This window comes from Phalacrocorax aristotelis, chromosome 7, assembly GCF_949628215.1.
Source record: "Phalacrocorax aristotelis chromosome 7, bGulAri2.1, whole genome shotgun sequence".
Lineage (NCBI taxonomy): Eukaryota > Metazoa > Chordata > Aves > Suliformes > Phalacrocoracidae > Phalacrocorax > Phalacrocorax aristotelis.
The window spans coordinates 4,576,308-4,596,251 of record NC_134282.1 but is presented as its reverse complement, the minus strand read 5'-3'; the positions used below and the strand labels follow the sequence as shown (position 1 = coordinate 4,596,251).

The following is a 19,944-nucleotide window of genomic DNA, read 5'->3' as shown; positions in this document are numbered from 1 at the left end:
TGTGATAAATTAAAAGCTTTGCAGCATCTGACGTTACTAGGATGTTATTTATCACAGGATTCCTTGTTAGTAAAAAAACAAACCAAACCAAAAAGGACAATTGGCGATAAACTGCTTTTATTGACTACCTAGAGAAGTGAGGATTTCAACAACAGACACGTCATCTTATGGCCAAGTCATAAAAAATGCAAAGCATGGAGGCATTTGTTTTAATGCGCTTCAGCCCTGGGGATTTATACTGCGGGGCTCTGCCAGAAATGCAGATGTATGGGCTGTATGTGCTTTAGCAACTTTTACTGTGATTAAATGGGGGAATGGAATCTCTTTAAGAGTGGCTCTAAGATGAGAGGAAAGAATTTGGCTAGGAACATAAACCCAGTGTAAGCATGGCTGCCGGGTGAAAGCATTTTAGAGAAAGCTTCTTGCGGGCTCATTCACGCCTCTGCTCCCATCCCAGGCTTCGCACAGAGAGGAAGCTCAAAAGAAAAAACTAGGAAAAAAGAGATACCCACCCAAAGTGAAACACAGTCCCAAAGAAAGCATCACAGAAGTGAGCTTGGGTCAATGACGATAGGAAGCATGCTGGTGTTCTTTGTTGCTTTTTTTCCTCTACAGCACAACCCCCACCTCCTTTTGCGTAAGTTACAACCATATAACAAAAGTCGTAAGCTGCCGTGGGCGTCCTACACCAGCACCCAGGCCAAAGGGAGCGTCGGCATCTCCATTTGCCAGGAGGCCACCTGGTCACAGAAGTACATCAGAAATGATGAATCCTTTGATTTTTAAAATTTTTTTGAAAAGCATGCCTAAGATCATAGACCTCTTGTCCTTCCTGCTTACCAAACAAGCCTCAGAAGGCACGCCCGGTGCTAAGGGACCTTTTCAAGAACCTCACCTCTGACTCTGTTGCGCTCACTGGAGCCAGCCTGGGAGCCGGGCTGGGAGCCGCCCTGGGAGCTGGGCTGGGAGCTGGGAGTGCTGGAGCTGGAGGAGCTGCCGCTGCTGGTCCTCTGCAGCGGGCTCTCCACGATGGGCTCCGTCCTCCGCAGGTCTGGGTTGCTGCAGGAGCACAAAGCGAGAGGGGCACCATCAGGTGGTGCTGCATGCACCTCCGGAGCTTCAGATCCTTCCCACACTGACAGGGACTGTTGAAAGGTGAGAGACACCTCTTCTGCTGGACAAGGCAGGGCTGAGGTCTTCTCTTCTGAAGCTATTGAGCCTGCAAGCCCCGCTGAAATCCATGGGAGCTGAATTAGGCACTCAACATCTTTATGGAGGTGGACCACAACCACGATGAAAAATCGGCTAGAGCAGCTTTCTACTCTTATTTTGCCAAATTCCGCAACACCAAAAATGATTCCTCCTCTGTCTGGTACCCCTGCCAGCTATGCTAAGCTGCTGCCCGCTGTATGTGAGTTTGCTGATGCATGGTGGGGGCACTCAGCTGGAAAGAAAGGCGTATGCTGAAAACTGGTGACATCCCAGCATTCGCTTTTTGACCTCACCCTGAAAGGACAAGGCAGGAAGAAGAGACCAAGGAGCTCCATCATGCGAGGCTACGTGGAACATGTGTTTACCCTGATATTTACCTCTCTGAGGTCTAGACCTGCCCATGATGCTCTGCAAACCAGAGGCAAGCTCTCACATGACTAAGCCACGTTTTCTCCATCTGGCTCTGAACAGACCCTGTCAACTTCCCTGCTCGTTTTAAACATGCCCAGGGATAGCTCTGGCATGGCACGTGTCAGATATGGTGCAGCATCCCTCCTCGGGGTGCTACGAGCGTGCCCTGCACACCGCTGTTGCCAGAGAGCTCAATCTGGCTAAACTTAAGGCCCTAGTCCTAGGAAGCTGAAAGGAATTTAATCCCTGATCTACATCTAAGGAAGATCTCACTAAGCTGTATCAGTGTCTGCCCTCCGGCACATTCCTCGGTCACTATCTGTGAAAAGCTGCTCTGACGGCATGAAATGTATGGCACGTATCTCTGAGATCTCCCCACTGGCTTAGATGGATCCCCTTACATGCAAGGGGTGACACTGGGAGAACCAGAACCTAATTCCACTAAAGGGAGCACCCAAATTCCCGTTTGACCCCGCAGCTGCAGATGCAGCATCCCCTTCCAAACCCTGCAATGCCCAGGAACGTATTCAGCCCAGGAAGCAAAACCTCCAGGGATCCAAGCGCTCGTGGCCGTTGCTGCCGTTGCAAAATACTACACGAGAGAAGCACTGCAAATCTCCCGTTGTTACCAGTGAGCGAAAGCAGGGCTAAAGCCCAGCCTATGTTCGGGCTCCCCAGCTGGGCGATGCCAGGAGCGCAGGCAGTGGCACGCTGGGATCGCTCCTGCCCACCCCCCTCGCTGTCCGTACCTGGCCCGAATGGGCTGGGAGCCCAGCCGGGGCCCCAGGGCGCTGCCGTTCCCTGGGGAGTTCTTCCTTGCCAGAGCAGGGGATATGGAAGTGGTTCGCTGAGGCACCTGTAAAGCAACGGAGACATTCGCCATCACCGAGTCTGCCCCACCACGCCCGGCGGCCGTTGGCACATCTGAGAGATTACCTTTCAGCACTGCCTTAAGACTCGACTTACAATTGATTTCCCTTTGAGTTATATGCAATATATGCAGCCCGGCTACCATCAAACAGGGCATTTACTTTTTCAAAAGCTGAACGTACGCACGCACATATATATAATCTAAACCCAACCAACCCCAGAAAAGTAATTTATAAGGTAAAATTCAGACTGAAGTGCATTTCAGCAGCCACGGTGGAGTTTTTAGCATCTCTAGTTTGGATACAACGCGCACCAGCAGAGAGGAGGTGGTGACTGGTGGACAAACACGACGACTGACGGCAGGAAGATCCAGACCGAACCACCTAACACCCACAATCAAACCCTATGACCTTTGATGAGCTTCGGATGCCGCTGCCGGCAGGACGGCTCACCATCAACACCGCCGGCAGAAACCCAAAGCCAGCTGCAGCCTCCGGGCGCTACGGCGGGTCACCCCAGAGCCCTGCCTCGTCCCGTGGGAGCACGGGCATCGCCGCGTGGCTGCAGGCGCACGGGTCTCACCCCCCGGCAGTGCAGGCTGATGTGGAGACGCCTGATGATACTCACCGTGCGATACCTTGCACCAGATAACAGAGAGGCCAAAGGCTTGGCGGGATTAGCAAAAAAATGATTAGGATTGGTGTTTTTTTTTTTGAGAACAAACAGTTAGTTACACTAGTCAAGATAAAAAAACTTAGAGAGCGAGTGAGCTTTATATTCCGTGGCATCGCTAGCTACGTCTTGTGTCACTAAAAAGCAACCTCCCCTCTGGGTAGGGGACTCTGCAGTCTGGACTTGGGAGAGTTTTTTACCTTCCTCTGAAGCATCCATCCGTAAGCACTGGCAGAAACAAGACCCCGGACCACAGAGACAGCCGGCTCTGCCTCACAGGGCAGTCCTTTCGTTCCCGCTTACAAACACATCAAACCCACTTCAGGCAGTAAAATGTGAAGTCAGACTCTTCATGGGTATTACTGCCGACATGATGGCCTTAAATGTGATCTGGTGGGGACCCCTTCCACAGCTCGCATTCCCTCAGTCGAGGGGGAAAATACTCCATAGTGCTGGAAAACAGCTTTTTTCCAAGGAGCCGGTGCTGTGGTCTCACCGTGTAGCACATGACTGCAGTTTAGAGACGTCCTTCTCGAAGGACTCGGGGCAAAAGCTAACCTTAAATTGCAAGGGGTTTCTCAAAATTGGGTTAAAACCAGGCAGCCACCCTTCTGCGCTACCGAGGAGCAAAGCACATGAACAACTCCAGGAGCTGTTGGCTTGCTTTTCCTCTTAAGCAAACACCGACGTCTCTTAACACTTGGTGGTAGCAGAAATAGGAATATTAACATATGTATGTGCCACCGTAGATCCCTTGCACAGGGAGGCTCACCTCGTAGCTGATATTTTTCTCTTAAAAAGGCAAGGTGCTTTGTTAATACATAGAAATACTGCCTCTCAATCAGGGACAAATACCGCTTCGCTGTCACTAATCAATTTGTAATCATTTTTTCCTCTGTAAAAATCCTCCCAGGCTGAGCGCTGATTCACCGTAAGAGGAACTTTAATGGTTGAGTTATAATTCTTCCAAAATGAAGGTGTATAAACATTGCGATCGAAATACTGGTCCAGAAGAGCCTTAATTAAAGAGGTACTGCCACACGCTGCCAAAATGTCAACGAAGGTATAAAGCTGCTGGAGCCTTTACAAGTCTTCCATCAAATATTGATTGCAACTGGAGGCACGGTACCGGACTAAAGAGGACCCGTCTTATTGAGTATGACAAATTTTATGTTCCTATAATTCTATTTAAACAGAAGGTTGTTTGTTATCCTAGGGAAAGGAGATATTAATTTATTTTGGGCTCGAGAACTTTCTTTGCTGGAGGGCAACACTATTTTGCAGCGCTGCGTGTGCACCCGAGAGCAGCTCCCAGCGTCTTGTGCAAAACCTGCCTCGGGAAACGCAGCCCCCGGGCAGGCGGTACCCGCCGCAGAGCCACGGCGAGGGGCTCAGTCCTGCCCACTCTGCTTTGCCGGAGGTGCTGAGGCGCAGCACCGTCCCGCGGGGTCTTAGCTCCAGGATTGCCTCTTTGACGTGCTGAAAGTGAGGAGCGATAGTGTTACCTTTGGTGGAATGTCTTCCTCCTGCCGTAACCAAGAACTTCGGTCAAACTTTTCAATGCGAGGGGGCAGAGGAGGGTTTTCTGAGGTGGGGTCCGAGTTCTGCCTTGGCATCTCAGTGCGGTGAGAGGTCACCGTCAGAGCCTCCTGAAACCCAGCCAGTCCCTTTGCAGGCTGTTCATGCAGTGACTGAGACCCAGACAAGGAGCTTCCTTGGGATTTCACAGTGACCAGATGTGGAATCTAAGCACCAAGTCAAAACAGAACTATCAGTACAAAATGGAGAAGATTAAAAAAAAAAAAAAAAAAGGAATTAAAAATATTTAAAAATTTGATTTTAAAAAAAATTTGATTAGCACTTTGGATGCACTAAAAAGCCCCCTCGGTTTGAGATCAGCACTGCCTTGGTTTCAGGAACTTCTGACTTCTATCGCTTCAACGCAAGATCTATGAAAAAAATCACGCTCGCACAGCTCAGCCCTTTAAAATCCAGCAACGTCATGCTTCAGCCCTGACCGCTCCTGCGTGCGCACGGTGACACGGCCCCGCGCCGTTCGGTGGGTACCACCCCAGGGGCAGGGGCACGCTGCTCCCTCCTGCCAGCTCCCGCACACGCTGTGCCCGCCCCAGGCTCTGCCTGCCGCTGGCTGGATTTCCAGCTCCTACGCCTGGCACCTCTAAGGTTGTGCTAATGAGGTTTGGCATGGATTTTCCTTGTTCAAAATGGAAAAAAAAAAAAAAAAGAAGGAAACGATAATAAATAATAATTAAAAAAAATCGTCAGGAATTCTGAGGCATAGATGGCTTAAAAAAATACCTTGAGGCATGAGTATCTATAGGTCTATGTAGCCCCTATCCCATGGGTCAGCCCTACAGATCTAAGGGTTACGAGTGAAAGGAATACTGACTTCTGTTTTGGGAAATCTGAGAAATCCACAAAGCTCTGTGAAATCAGAGCTTCCTCCCAGGACCTTGCGAAGCTGCACTACTTTGATGCAGTGGGGCTGTAGCTTTTATTTGACGTTTCTACGTGCATGCCTATGTACACATGTACATGTATCATGTGTATATGCCTGTGCATGCGTACATTTACACGTGCCTCTGGATTTCCAACAACCTTTTCATTAGTATTTTATCGCCAAACAGAAGTCTTTGTAGCTGTTGACAACACAGGTCGTCAAAAAGGTCACTGAAAAGTATTTGGACAAGGAAAGACTACAGTGAGGTGGGGTTTCACCCACTTCCCAGTGTATGTAGGCCATGTACACTGGGGAAAAAAAGAGTGTGTTTAAGGGCTTTCCTGCATGTATCTTGTCTAAAGCTGGCATGGTACTGTTGACCTACAGGTGCGCTTAGCACACGCGGATGGTGCTTAGTTGGCACATTTTTTCCCACAGAAAGCCCACATGGACGTGGAGCAAAGGCTCTGCAGCTCCCCCTGAAATCCCTGCTGGAGGCTGCGGATCTGCGGGAGCGCTTCCAGGGGCTGGACCAGAGCCAGCACTGACACTCGGTGCAGAGCTTTTGGTGGCAGAGTACTTACAGACCTCGTGGCTGGGAGGAATTTTTAGATGGTCATGGTGATCTATGCCCTCTCCAGATGTGTTTGTGACTGATGTCAACTCAATGGAAAACCAAAACAAAACCTTGAATTAAAGCGGCAAAGAAAGCAAAACCTCCTTTTTTTCCCCCCGTCCTTTACGTTAACCAGATTCAACGAGGAACAGGACAACTGCCGCACTGGACCAGACCAGCAGTTCCTCTCGGTCCTCCAGCTTGTTTCTGGCAGTAACCAGTACGTGATGCTTCAAAGGAAGGTATAAACCAGCGTGATGTTTCTAACACATGGAGGTGACAAGAGGAATCCACTCATGAATGTAGATGCTGCTCTTACTCACGAATACGCTTAAGGCTGAGAAACCAGGGAGCAAGACACTATTTCCCTCTAATCCGCTCTTTTTCTTGTTACCTTACCAGCACCCCCAGCATCCCGGCTCCGGTAGGTGAGCCTGCCGGGGGAAGCGCCGTTACCTGTGGGTCCACGGGTCGGAGCAGGGGTGGGGTCCGGGCTGGCTGCACACCGCTAATGCTGAAAGATTCCGAGCGAGGAGGCAGGTTGGGGTCAGAGATCCTGTTGGCCACTTTATGGGGCATGGCCGGCGAGCTCTGGCGATTGAGCCGGGAGCGCTCTTCCACCTGCGGCGAGACGGGGAGAGTGGGTGAACGCCCCACGAAAAGCCATTTCCAATTGAAAACCAAGGTACGCACACATACAGGAAGCTGTTTTCTCTTTAGGTACGTCATATATATCATATGATTGCAGAATCCAACTAACCCAGAAGACACTGCAATAAATGCATTTTAAAGACACCAAAAGGATTATTTGAATTTATGCGCATAATTCATTTCTGATTATGAGATGAAAAGAGGCAACATGCCTTAGAGAGGTGTTTCTAGAAGATGACTCCTGAAAAGCTCTTGCTTCTTCTCAAACATATCTTTAAGCAAGAGGACCCTTTTCCTTCACTCCTATAAACACCATGAGGAGTGCTTTTGTTTGATCTGAATAAAAGGATAAACATGGCAGCCAGAAAATGGCAGGCTTTGATCTAGATTTAGTGAGTCTGGCGTCTTGTCATGTAGGGAAACGGGAAAAACCTCTATTACTGAGAGAGAAATAAGCCCAAAGCCCACTGCTTTCAGCTACCTTTGGACAAAACACGGTGGTTTCAGCTAACCCAGACACACGCGCCATCTGGGCGCTCCTGCAGTTACGCCGTACGCATTGATATTCATGCAGCATACGCTATGCAGAATTTTTGCTACCTCGACATCTGACGTATATTTTCATTTACATATCATTAACCTGTTAAATACCTTTAGCATGTCTCGATTCCGCCACGTACAATGTCATGTTAAAAGGCAATCTTTAAAACACGTTTGCTTGGAAAGAACTGCAGCTCTTCTTGAAGTAAATAAATACTCGTGACACAAAAGAGCCATTATATTAATAAAAATTAATCTTTTTCAGATACTGAGCAGGGGTCAGAATCAAATTTAGGTAAAAGATTTGTGTTATGAACTTTTTCCTTTCTAGTTCATGAGGGACCACCCGGGCCGCTGCTGTGTCCCAAGAGGTCATCGCAACTTCCCCAGGTGCTGCCCGCCGGCCAGCAGAGGCCGTGCACAGCTCGGCTCAGCGATACCCACGGGAGCGGACGCAAGGGTGGGAAGGAGAGAACTCCCTCTGAACAAGGCAGCAGCAGCAGAAGCACTGGGTCACAGTGCCTGGTCCCGTACATCTCCTCATCAGCCAAGCCTTGGCACGAACAACCGCAGGCAGAGACGGTGCTGCTGCCGCCTCCTCCAGGTGTTCCCAGGCGCCCGCCGGCACGCTGCCAAGCCGTAATGCATGGCTGATTACGGAGGACTTCAAAGCTTGCGTGGAGGAGAAGACAGGAGAGGGATGAAATGGGGATGCCTGTGTACTGGGGAGGAGAAAGGCGCTTGGTTTTCCCACTGCCGGCGTCTACTCGCTAGTACTTTGTTGCACCAGCACCGCAGAGGATGCTCTTGGGACTCTCCAGCTGTACTTCACAGAGCATTACTGACTTCACCATTAAGCAGAGAGGGGGGGGAAAAAGCAGCAAAACCCTGCAGGAATACATCACTGCTCCGGTTCCAGTCACCTCTAATTGAGCTGAAGATTCCTCCTCAAATGGGAAACATCCCTAGCAGCTTCTGTGCAGGTCCCAGTGGAAGGCTGCTAATGTTTTAATACATCACTTCAAAGCAAGAGAAGGATAAAAGCCACAGGGACTGAAGGAGGAGGTGACGTGCGCGTTGGCTGCTGCAGAGAACAGCACGGCTCGTGACGCACAGCTGAGCCCCGAGTCCCTGGGAAGCTCTGAGCTGCGGGAAAGCACCGCAAGGCCCGGCCACTGCGTGGAAAACATCCGATTAAACCTGTCCCCTCATTTATGTGTGGTCATGTATGGCATCTACCTGCCCAAACCCGCCCTTCAGCTGCACAAGCTGCTTTGTTACTGAGAAGTTAGACCTGGCTATCTGCATTGCTTCGTTTGGCAAATACTGGTCTGTAACAGAAGAGTCAGTAATGGAGAGAGCTGCTAATTACAGTACCCCTGTTAGAGTGCTAATGCTACGCCCCTGGCTGGATCATCAGAGGGTCCCAACATGGTGTCCGAAGAGGCTCAGCTAGTCCTTGATTATAAGAAGAGACGTGAGTGGCCACAGCCTCACCTTTATGCTTTACCTGACATCTGCAGGGTCTTGGAATCACCATGTGAAGACGACTGAGGTGGGAAAATAAATTCATAAAGGAGAGGTATGAAAAGCAGAGGGGGGCACGGCATGAGGAGAACTCAGCTGTGGTGATCAAGCTCCTGAGCAAGAAGACTTGAGACCAAAGAGCATAAAAGCAAGGATGGTATGGGATATCGTGCAAAATCCTCAGGAAATATCCTGATAAGCTCTGCAGAGCCTCCAGAAATTGTAGGCTGAGCACCAGACTTCCCTTTTCCTTGTTCCCAAAGGAAAGCAAAGTCTCGATATTTCTGTTAAATTAGCATGCATGGGTTGGGTATGGAAATTGCTAAACTACACCAAGAACCATGGTAGGCTGATAAAGTATCAGCACAAGTCCATCTGTATAGCCAGCAAGGGCGGTACTTCAATATATGCAGCAAAGTAGCTGAATTGTGCTAAAAGTGGGACTCTGCAGTAGATAAAAGAGGGGACGGAGGCAAGAGGAGTAGTTTTGGGAAGTTCCCAAGGGTGTTGTGTCAAGGCAGTACATCAAACCAATGCTCTCGAGAGGATGAAGATGCCACAGTCGCCACCTTGAGTGTTTCATTAGACACTGGACAGAGTGACACAGGTAAAGAATGAGTGGTTTGGAGAGCTAATTGGTGGAAGCTGAAGATGTTCCCTGACAACAGGGAGCCTCATCTTCCCTATGATTTCAGCAAAGGGTATGAGGCCACATTCTGCTGCTCTTATTCACATTGTACAGTTCCCAACGCCCTGCTTCCAGCGATGGCATCAAAAAAAGATGCCTCCCCCATGGAACAGAGGAAATGGGCCTTTGTGTCTGAAATGGAAAGCTAAAATCAGCACTTTTCTCCTTCACCCTAGATAAAGAATAAGATTCCTTTTCATACATCTTTGTTGTAGGTTTGAAGCCAGTGACAGAGGTACTTCAGCAACGTTCTAGAGGATTGATTTAAAACGAGACAATGAAAGACAGAGTTGACTCCCTTTTTCCTGCCTGCTACCTACTGTCAAGCACTTCTGCAGACAGACAGTAGAGACCCAGGTCTGCAGAAAGCCGCAGAGGCACCACCCCGGAGGAAGCCTCTCCCATTGGAGACGGCTCAGCACATCTGGAACATCTCATCTGCAGATCCACCTACCAAACCTCTTCTTCCACTGGAAGGCCTGGAGAACAATGCCGCAACTCCATGAAAATATGTTGCCTGGCGCATCGCCACCAAAAGATTCTGAAGACTAAATCGGAAGGGAAAGAAGGAGAAACCCGAGGGAGTACAAAGAGGAGAAAAGAATTTTTGACAGGCACATCTACCTCTGAACTGTTCGTGTTATCGGCCTTTGCTTAGCAGTGGACAGCTGATTGAATTTCTTGAGCATTTGATGCCTGCAGGTATTGTGGATGCAGCTGAAGGCCATCAAGAGGCAAGACCAGGACACAGCTACGTGTGGGATGCACATCGCGTCTCTGCCAGGACTAAAGGGTGCCAGACATTTGGCAGCAGAGCCGTGATCCTCCTTAGCAGGAAGAATAGGCGAGTTATTAAAAGATCTTTCTGCCCAGGAGTAGGGTTACAAAATTAACAAACTAAACACAAAGGGCTTTAGGAAAATTAATAGCAAGAGTGGGCATCGGTCTTACTGGAGCCACCACAAAGAGATTAAGGAGAAAGAGTTTGCACATGATCCTGAAACCGCACTGCAGACAATGCGTGTCTTCATCTTTTCAAGACTATTCAGCCAGGCAATAATTAATATTCAAGATCTCACAATTGTTACAATAATTCCCTCTTTTTGCTGAGAGAAAATCGGCATTGCGGCTTGCCTTCCTGAAAATCATGAAAGAGCAACCCCAAGAGATACAGCCCTGAGCATGGGAGGAAAAGCTGTCTGGTTCCAGTTTGATCACGGGGAACTGAATTAGTGGTTCAGCAAGGAACCGGGTACAACCACCCTCTGCATTCGCCCCTGACCCCCGGCAGACTTGTGGACGTGCCAGGAAGGAGCATCAGGAGCAACTGGCACGTCCGCAAATCCCCAGCGATGGCTGAACCCCTCCAGGAGGGACCCGTCCTCCTCCTCACATGCCTTCACGGGAAAACCTCCTTCCTCCACTCCCTCTGCTTGCACGAACATACACGCAGATGCGCACACACTGCATTGAACTGGGAGCGGTTCCAGCACGGCTACTGGCATCTGCTGGAGGCTGACCCAGCAGCGTGCAATCTGCGGCATGCATTTCAGACCGACCTGCGGATGCAGACTAGCATCACCACGCTCACCGCTCTCGCCTACCTCCTTGGCCCACGCTGGTTTCTCGCTGGCATTTATCCCTTCTTTGTAATGGTAGAGGGGTTTCTTCTCTGCCGGCCTCTGGTCCTGCCGCTGCTGCTGCTGCTGCTGCTGCAGGGAGACCAAGTAGTCCCGCTCCTGCTGGAGCTGCCTCTGCAGCCTCTCCGCTTGCCGCTGCTCCTCCAGCTGCTTGCGCTTATACTCCTACCCAGAAGAAAACACAGTGACACGGGTGCCTGGCCAGCGTGTAAACGCAGGGCTGCAAACTGCAGATTTATCTGTTTGGGTAGAAAAGTGGGCCCGAGTATCCGAAAGGCTGTTTTCTGGTAAAGCTCATTGATTTGAAAGACTTTGGGGACTGAGCTGTAAAGCATCCTGGAGGAGAGACGGTTGGGAGGACAGAGCTGGCGGATTCCCAGCTGTGACCAGCGCGGCCAGTGAACTGCCCTGTCTGCTGGGATCGGAGGGTGCCGGCGCTGCCTCGCAAGGGAAACACTGTGAGAACCCCCCCGAGGGCTCAGACATTCCTTTATGAATTACCATTGACTTTGCCCAGATTTTTCTGGATGGGAAGAACAAAGCATCAATCCGATGAGGTGCCAAACACCACCGGGTCAGCCAAAGCCCAACCAAAGCCAAGTCCTCTGTAGGACGAATTTATTGTTCGTGGGAAGGACCGCACAGCTGAGCCAGCCGTATGATCCTTCTAAATCCCTACGGCTCTATGAGGTTTAATGAGTAAATAATTTTGAAAGGGCCTTTTTAAAAGGCCAGGGCTTGCGTGAGGGTTTTTATTTTCCCTAAATAAAACTAATAGCAAGAGAGAAAAAGAATCAACCCTGCGGATTAAACAAAAACGCAGTGACAGTAACAGCTAACAGCATTAAAAAAGGATAATTAAAAAATAAATCAAATTAAAAAAAAGAGGACATCTAGAATGCAAACTACACGAGAAGGAATACACAGTGTCCCTGTGAGGAAATTAAAACAAAAGCCTTCACTCAGAATAGGAACACCCTCGTGGCAGGGTGGGTTTGCCGGGTGCAGGCACGCAACAGCTCGACCACGCTCCAACATGCTGCAAACAGCCTTCGAAATTAAGCAGCAACGGAGAGGGCTGCCCCCCTCACGAAGGCACAAGCACGCCGACGCTGCGGAAGGGATGCAACGGAGGGGCGTGCACCGCGAGGGGACCCAGCCCGAAGCGGCGGCGGGGGAATCGAGGCATGCTCGCGGCCACGGGGCGGGACAGGAGGGTCCGGGTCTGGCGGTGGCAGCGGCGTCCCCCGTGTCTTGGCACGGCAGGAGGCACTCGGGGGATGTGGGTGCACGCAGGCACATGCGGACGCGACACGGGCAGAAAGCGGCAAGCGTGGCCGGGGCCTCCCATTTACCAGAAGTAGTGCTTGCTCCTGCAACAACTGCTGCTGCAGGATCTCTAACTGTCTCTGCTCCTCCTCTAACTGTCGCCTGATGTACTCCTGGAGGCATGGGCAGCAAGGATCAAAGGAAAAAGAGAGAGAAGGTAAAAGAGACAGTATTTCCCAAAAGGAAGAAGAATGAGGTGGGCACCCGCATCCATCCCGCCCGATTGCTGACACCAATCAATCAGCCCGGGCATCCTCCATCCCTGCCCAGAGCCTGGGGCATCCATCACTTTACAAGGGACTTCTGAGGATAAAAGGTGAAAACCACTGGGAAATGGCAAACTTTAACACCGCAGAATCCCACCCCGGGAACCAGTCGGTGGGAAAAACCTGCATCAAGTGTCTCCACACCTGCCGGCCAGCAAGTGGATCCACACGGAAACAAGTGAAAGCGGTGGAAAGCGACACACGCAGTGTTAACAATTAAGCAATGTGTTCTCAAGTGGCAAAAAATATGAGTGTTTACGAGAAAAATCTCTGATTAGAGGAAGAGGAATTTGCGCTGAAGGCGCTCCCTGGGTTACCTGCTCGTGCTCCGCACGCCGCCGCTCCTCCTCCCGCCGCATCTGCTCCTCGTAGTGCCGCCGCTGCTCCCGCTCCTGCTGCTTCCGCAGCTCCTTCTCCCGCCTCTGCTGCTGTGGGGGCAGGAGGCACAGGTCAGCACCCCCGCTCCTCTCTCCGGAAGCTCAAAGTCCTTTTTCTCACAGTTTTTGGGAGCCACCTCAACCAGAGACCCACAACGCTCCCACCTGCCCGAGGATAAGCCCTGGGGCTTGTCGATCCCACCTCGTCCTCACATGCTCCAGTGCCTGGCACCAGCTATGGAGAGCCCACGGCATCCTCCCGGCCAGCACCGGACCATGCAGGCAACCCCATTTCTTCTCCCACCTGCAAGTGAAGCCACGCGGGCAGTGCGTGGTCCCCACTCACCCGTGTGCCTGACTGGTGGGTTAATCAGGCCCTGGATGCAGGGAGGCACGGGGGGCTCATCCCGGGAGCCATGCGAGCCCATTGCTGATGGGAACGCGTGTCTCGGCCCCAAACCCACCCATGAGGACAAGGGAAGGTGCTGGGGAAGCTACTGTCCGCCAAGAGGAGAACATATCCCTCTTACATTTGCTGAGATCAGAAGCTAACACAGAAGACCCCAAACCTGAGGGTTTTTCCTTTCTGAAACACAAAATGAGCAGGGTGGAGGGGCTTCCCTTACCAGCCTCAGGCTACCCCCACCCTCTGCCTCCTGGGTCGCATCCCTGCTTGCTTGGCTCCGTAGCATCTTTGCCAACAGCAACCCAGGGCATTTTGGGGTAATGACGACCTACAGCCTGCTGTGAGCCATCCAGAGCGCACTGGGCACCCGGGTGACACCCGCAGCCCCCCACACCCCCTGCTTTTAACCTGGCGTGACTCCTCCAGCTCCCCGTACCAGCCTGCTCTCCCATCCTGGGGAGCAGGGGCTGGCAGCAAACTGCTGCAATACTGTGCCATGAAGCAGAGGGGTCGCAGGCTGCTCCGCACCGCAGCCCCGCAGCCGGCGCATCGGCAGAGGGCACTCAAATGCCGAGATTGGCTACCGGGGCTCTGCAGCCTGCCGTAACTCGGCCACGCACTGGGTGCAGCAAGATGTGTGCAGCGCTAACGGGGAAGCAACCTGCTGAAGCAGAAACCCGGTCTTTTTTTCTCCCTTTTTTTTCTTCCCCGTTGCTGACACACAGCAGCTGAGCTGACTGCAGTGGCGAGGCAGGCACCGGAGGGGCTGGCAACGCCGTCCGTCAGCTAAGTCACGTGGAGGTCTGGAGCTGGCAGATGACTATGGCGGCTCTGCCCAAGGAGCTGGCTGAGCCATCCGGAGACAAAGATGCATCCATTGCTGCTCTGCAGTAAACCTGCGCTGTACATACAGATGGATTTGATATGTGTATCTATCTGTAGATAGATATCTATAGAGATATCTTCTATATAGATATCCATTCCTATTATAGATATCTATCTATAGAGTTATTAAATAGATATTATAGACATTCTATAGATCTATGTCTATAATAGGTAGAAAGATATCTAATAGATCCATCTCCAATACATGTATTTATAATAGACATCTATCTAATAGATAAGTCTACTCTATTAGATATCTACTATAAATACTATAATTATATATCTATCCTATATTCTACTCTATATTCTATTATGTATCTCTATATATCTCCCTAGAAATAAATATCTACAAGTATCTTTATAGTTACCCATAAAGATAGCTGTATCTATAGATAGATATAAAGATATTTTAACAAACATTTAAATATTTCCCCCACATTTCAATACAGGGAGGAGCCACTGCCCGTTTTGCTGCTGTCTCCTCATCCACAGGTAGGTAGCATCCACAGCCACTCCACACAGGGATTCTGCTCGTTTCCTCTAGCTTCACGTTCGAGCTGCAGCACAGCTTTAGTGCCACCTATAGCCATATTTATCAGTGCTGTTCTACTCGCCTGAGGGAAGGAAAAATCACATCCAACCTGAAATAACCTGCCAGCTCCAGACTCCGGCGTGTCCCACGCCAGGCGCAGTCACTCACGCTGCCCACGTAAGCCGGGGATGCATGTGTTACTCTGTGCGTACGCCTGTCCTCGCCGAGCGCAACGCGTATGTAGGGCTGTTTGTAATTTTTTGAACTCTATACTAGAATTTGCAGAGGATATGCCGCTGGGACCTGGTAATTCTGCAGCAGTAGCGGTAATACATGGGATTTCTTGGCTTCACCAGCGCTCCCTGACCTCCTCGGATGAGCACTGTTGGTGATGGTCACTGCTCCCGTGCACTCAGGAGCACAGACCTTTTCACTAACGGGTTGAATACACACTACCCTGAGCTTCCAATCACTACGTGTATCGCTCTGGGTTTGGGGTAGGTTTTAACTTTTTTTTTTTTTTTTTTTTAGTTAAAATAGCACACTGCTGAATAAAGCACGTAACGCTTGTGTAGGCTGGGTTTGGCTGGCAGGAGGCAAGGCCCTGAATGCCGCAGCTATTTCTTAACTTAAAATCACCCGATTGGTCTTTATTGCCAATCTGGCAGGCGAACAAAGCCAAACCCCTCCAAGGAAGGAGAAAAAAAAACAAAAAACATTTTCCCCAGGGAGAGAACAGCGCACCACCAGCCTTCCAGGAGACCACCCTGCCAGCAGCCCTTTTCCACACCAAAAAGCCTATTTAACACCAGGAGCTGGGAACTGGGCCCCCAGGCACGGTTTTCTTTCGAAGCCAGACCCGATGCTCTTCTGGATATTTAAAAGACCTCTGCATCCCGCCGCAGCCAGGCTCTTTGGGCTGAGGCTGTGAGCAGGCTGAAATATATACATTTATCGAGGCCAGGAGAACAGAGCTTCCCTCCAGCTCGACGGCGGTTTTGTCAGGTCACATTATAAGCAAGTCATTTGTCACAGTCGCATTACGAGCACCTTCAGCTAAACACCGCGCCGCCGTCTCAGCAGAGTGGGGCTGAATCAGCAGCGGCACAGCCTCCCGGCATGCTCAGCTGCCTTCCCCGTAGGGCCCCGCTTTGGCAGCTGGCAAACATCTGGAGAGGACCTGGCACCGCGGTGGGCGAAGCCTCCGGCAATGCACCCATCTCCCCTCTGCCTCTGCTCACGCTGGGGCTGAGCAGCACTGGGATGATCGGGACCCTGTTTAAAGGAGGGATTGTGCAAAGTGAGATGCAGCTGAGAACTGCAGGTGGGAAGCGCCTGAAGAAAGGAAAAGAAAAAAAGGAGAGAGATTCAAAGATCTCTCTCTAGTTGCCTCCTTTTCTCCCTGCTTTCTGCCCTCCCTCTCCCACTGCAAATGCGTACTTCCCACGTTTCTCCAAGCCTGAAACTACTGTGCGTATTTACACTATCCAGATCTAGTATTCATGCAAGGCAAGAGCACCAATTAATTAGGACTGCGTTTATATAACTCTGCAGGTAAAGCTGTATGTAGCTGCTTGTAAGCCAGAATGGGATCCTATTTGCGCTGCGCTAGAAATGACAGGTTTTAAATATTGATGAGGGAAGACACATGAAGGCAAAACCTCTGGTGGGAAGGCCCGTGGAGGCCTGGCATGAAACAAGGACTTCAAAGGAGCAAGCTCCCTTTGCTAGATCAGACGCATTCAGGACTACAAGCGATCGGCGAGCTGGAGCTGCCCCGTGACCCCGGCGAGCTGGGAGAGGCACCAACGCTTGCAAGAGGTGGCTCCTGGAAACCTTGGCTGCTGCTCCCGAACACGAGCATGACCCAGCAAAGAAGTGGAAGGGGAATTCCAAGTGACAAATGAAAACAAATATTCTAGGTGGTTGCATTGTTGTGACAGGCTCATTTATCTGAGCCACCAGGGAAAGAGCGACTGTGGCTGGAACATCATCTTTCCTGACACACCAAGCACTGGAGCACGGAGAGGTGTTTCCCACTGGTAGAGAAACTGGGTCAGAACTTCCCATCATAGCAAACAGGGATCTGATATGCTCTGAACCATTGCAGGAGCTTTGAGTTGGGATCATCGTGAAGGGATGCTCCACGCAGGAAAAGGCTCGTGCTTCGGAAACCATGAGTTCTACTAACCAAAGGAGAACGAGAGAGATGTAAGGCTTAGCACATACCTATACTACAGGAGCTGCTGTAACGCAGCTCCCTTTAGAAATGGGAAGTCGGGACCCACTGCAGTGCCCCCATGTACCACATCACTGCGAGGAGGCTGTCATCTCAACGAAAAATGTTCCTACAAGCTAAATGACACCTGTATATGCAGAAGAAAATTACAACCACCATTTTAGCTGACCTAACTTTATCTGTAATTAATTGCCAGAAATTTTTTTGCATTGCTTTATAAAAGCTTCCAGTAGACGGTTTACTGCCGGTTAACTTAAAAAGGAGCTGCAGCAATTTTTTATCCCCTGAACATCCAGCTCTATAGCTGCACTGACTGAAACCTCACATGCAAACAGCAAGATCCTTAGATTCGCCTTGTCCATTCCCTGTAAAGATCTGACCTTTGTTTTATACCTAGAAAGGAAGAAAATCCACAACGTGGCAGAAAAATGAGGTTATGTAAACCCTTCCCTGACTACATCTGCCCACTGCTGCCACGGGTCTGCACAGAGATTTGTCTCGCAGGATCCCCAATCCTCCTGACCAGGAGATGTGTTATTCCTACAGCTCAGCTGGAGTTTTGGTGGTTAAACTGGTGCAGCAAGGCTCATTCTGTGCCAGCAACAAATGGAGGGATTATTAGGGAGCTATGTATCTCTAATATAGGTATATAAAGGGAAAAATTAAACTATATTCAAGCCTATTCGCCCTTCTGCATTACACAAATATTTTCCTTAGTGCTATTTCATCTATTGATCTTTAATTCTCTAAATTGGGGGGTTTTGCAGTTAGTTCTGGGGCACATTTTGAATTCACTAGACCAACTTTCTGTGCAAGGGAAAACAAAGCTGCAACTCTACTCCCCTGAAGGACCTGGTTTCAAAGCTAGCTTGGGGATTTTTACATCCACCGCAAATAAAGACAGCTGCAGATCTAAATCTCTCCAGCTGCCTGGAAGAAGATTCAGCCTTAACGAAGGAAATTGGTCAGCTCTTGAAAAAGGAGACCCAAGTGTCCGACAGATGCAAGGGGGCGCACTAAGGATGGCAGCAGGTCTCGGTGGCAGCATGAGGTGCATCAGGAGGCCACCACCAGACCTCCTTACTTGACTTTTTTTATACATGCATTTGGTGTTATTGCAGGAGCAATATTAGGAGATGGTAGATTTCCCCAAAAAAGGCCCTAAAAATGAGAGGTACTTTGTGAGAGGTTCAAGAAATCCTGGTTTAGGAAGATAAAGATGACAGGAAAAAATGGGATTCCTTCATTATGAGCTCTTCTGGGTGAGGGAACAGAAATGGTGGGAACTCTATGCCTGGCAAGACTGGAAAACCACAAGATAATCTACTGATGGTCTGCTCAGAGAGGAATGGACCAATTATCCTACTAATAGCCTTTCTCCAGCTCTTTTGCTGTGCATCTCCAGAACAAATTAACTCCAGGTGTTTCTGAGCATCCTCCAAGTCAACCCTTTTGGTGCTGCGCTGGGGCCCAGCCGATGGGCTCGCTCAGCCTGGCCACCTTCACGGCGTCTTATCGTGAGTCAGAGCTCTTTCCATAAACACAGTAATATGCCTGGCAGTACTAAACAGGCTGACTTAGGAGCCCCAAAAGCCACGAGCTCCAAGTGTTTATTTGTCCCGGATGCTTTCTTGGGTTTTAAAGGTCAACTTTATTTTGAAAATACAGTAATCTGAGTCTTCAACTGGTCTCTCTTCCCAGAGATCTGCTGGTACAGTGCTGCCTATCGGAGGCACACTCCATCTTAGTCAGCCCATAAAGAAGCATGGAAGAAACCATGTTCCCATTAACCAAAATAAATTCAGAGCCAAGAGTCAACAACGGAAGTTAGTGCAAAGCTAGCGTAAGAAAACACAGAGAGGCCAAAAGGCAACAGCCTGGCTGCTGCTGAAGGGTTCGGGTGCCGTTCTGATGGTTAGGAGAGCTGGAGCAGTGCTGCTCTCTGGAGCAAAACTGCAGTGGCATAGATGGAGTGGGCTAGGTGCCTCCAGGCAGCAATATCAAATTCAGCACAGCTGTGGTAGCCGCTGTTTGGTACCTCTGTCTGGCCATCAGATGCTTCCTGCCCCAAAATACATGGGAAGAACATAAAAGACCCAACTATATCCACCACTGCCTGGCTGTGCTAGAAGTAGTGGGACATCCTGGGGGCAGAAACCCCTTCCCATGTCCCCAGAGGCAGCATTCCTCCTCAGGGCAGATGCTGGGACTCCTCCATGAGCAGGATGCTCAAGGGGAAGATGCTCAAAGCTGGTTCTGCGACTCCTCTATCCCACTCCCTGCAGGAGTGACAAAACTTTCTGTTTGCTAATCTCTGCCTCTATTTTTCCGGTTTTCCTACAGCAGCCCACGGCAGATACACGACCCCTTTCAGCTGGCCAAGCCGCAGCTGGCCGCGCTGGGGAGCGTCCCTCCTAACCGCTGCCACAACCCACCACCTTTGCAACGGAAGGTTTGTACCTCTTCAAGGACTCTTGCTTTAATCCTCACCATAGCAACTCGGCTATGTTTCTTGCTCGCCATGCAAAGGGTGTCTAATACACAGGAGAGCTCATTTTACTCCGCGGCTGGAGATGCAGGTGAGGCTAAACCTGGCTAGACAGACCCGAGAAGATGGGCACC

General features: G+C 50.3%; 1 protein-coding gene across 8 annotated transcripts in view; it reads right to left on the bottom strand.

Moving 5' to 3' along the window:
* The window catches only part of TNIK (TRAF2 and NCK interacting kinase), a 165,689-nt gene that overhangs the window by 26,084 nt on the left and 119,661 nt on the right, over positions 1-19,944 (bottom strand). For 3 of the 8 annotated variants that reach the window (XM_075098479.1, XM_075098482.1, XM_075098480.1), the window contains exons 13-19: positions 13,201-13,311; positions 12,644-12,730; positions 11,253-11,453; positions 6,699-6,863; positions 4,671-4,910; positions 2,373-2,479; positions 896-1,059 (exon numbers count right to left, since the gene is read on the bottom strand). In XM_075098479.1, coding sequence (XP_074954580.1) covers positions 896-1,059; positions 2,373-2,479; positions 4,671-4,910; positions 6,699-6,863; positions 11,253-11,453; positions 12,644-12,730; positions 13,201-13,311 — 1,075 coding nt within the window. The remainder of the gene's footprint in view (positions 1-895; positions 1,060-2,372; positions 2,480-4,670; positions 4,911-6,698; positions 6,864-11,252; positions 11,454-12,643; positions 12,731-13,200; positions 13,312-19,944) is intronic. The other 5 variants (XM_075098481.1, XM_075098485.1, XM_075098486.1 and 2 more) reach the window with 3 other exon arrangements.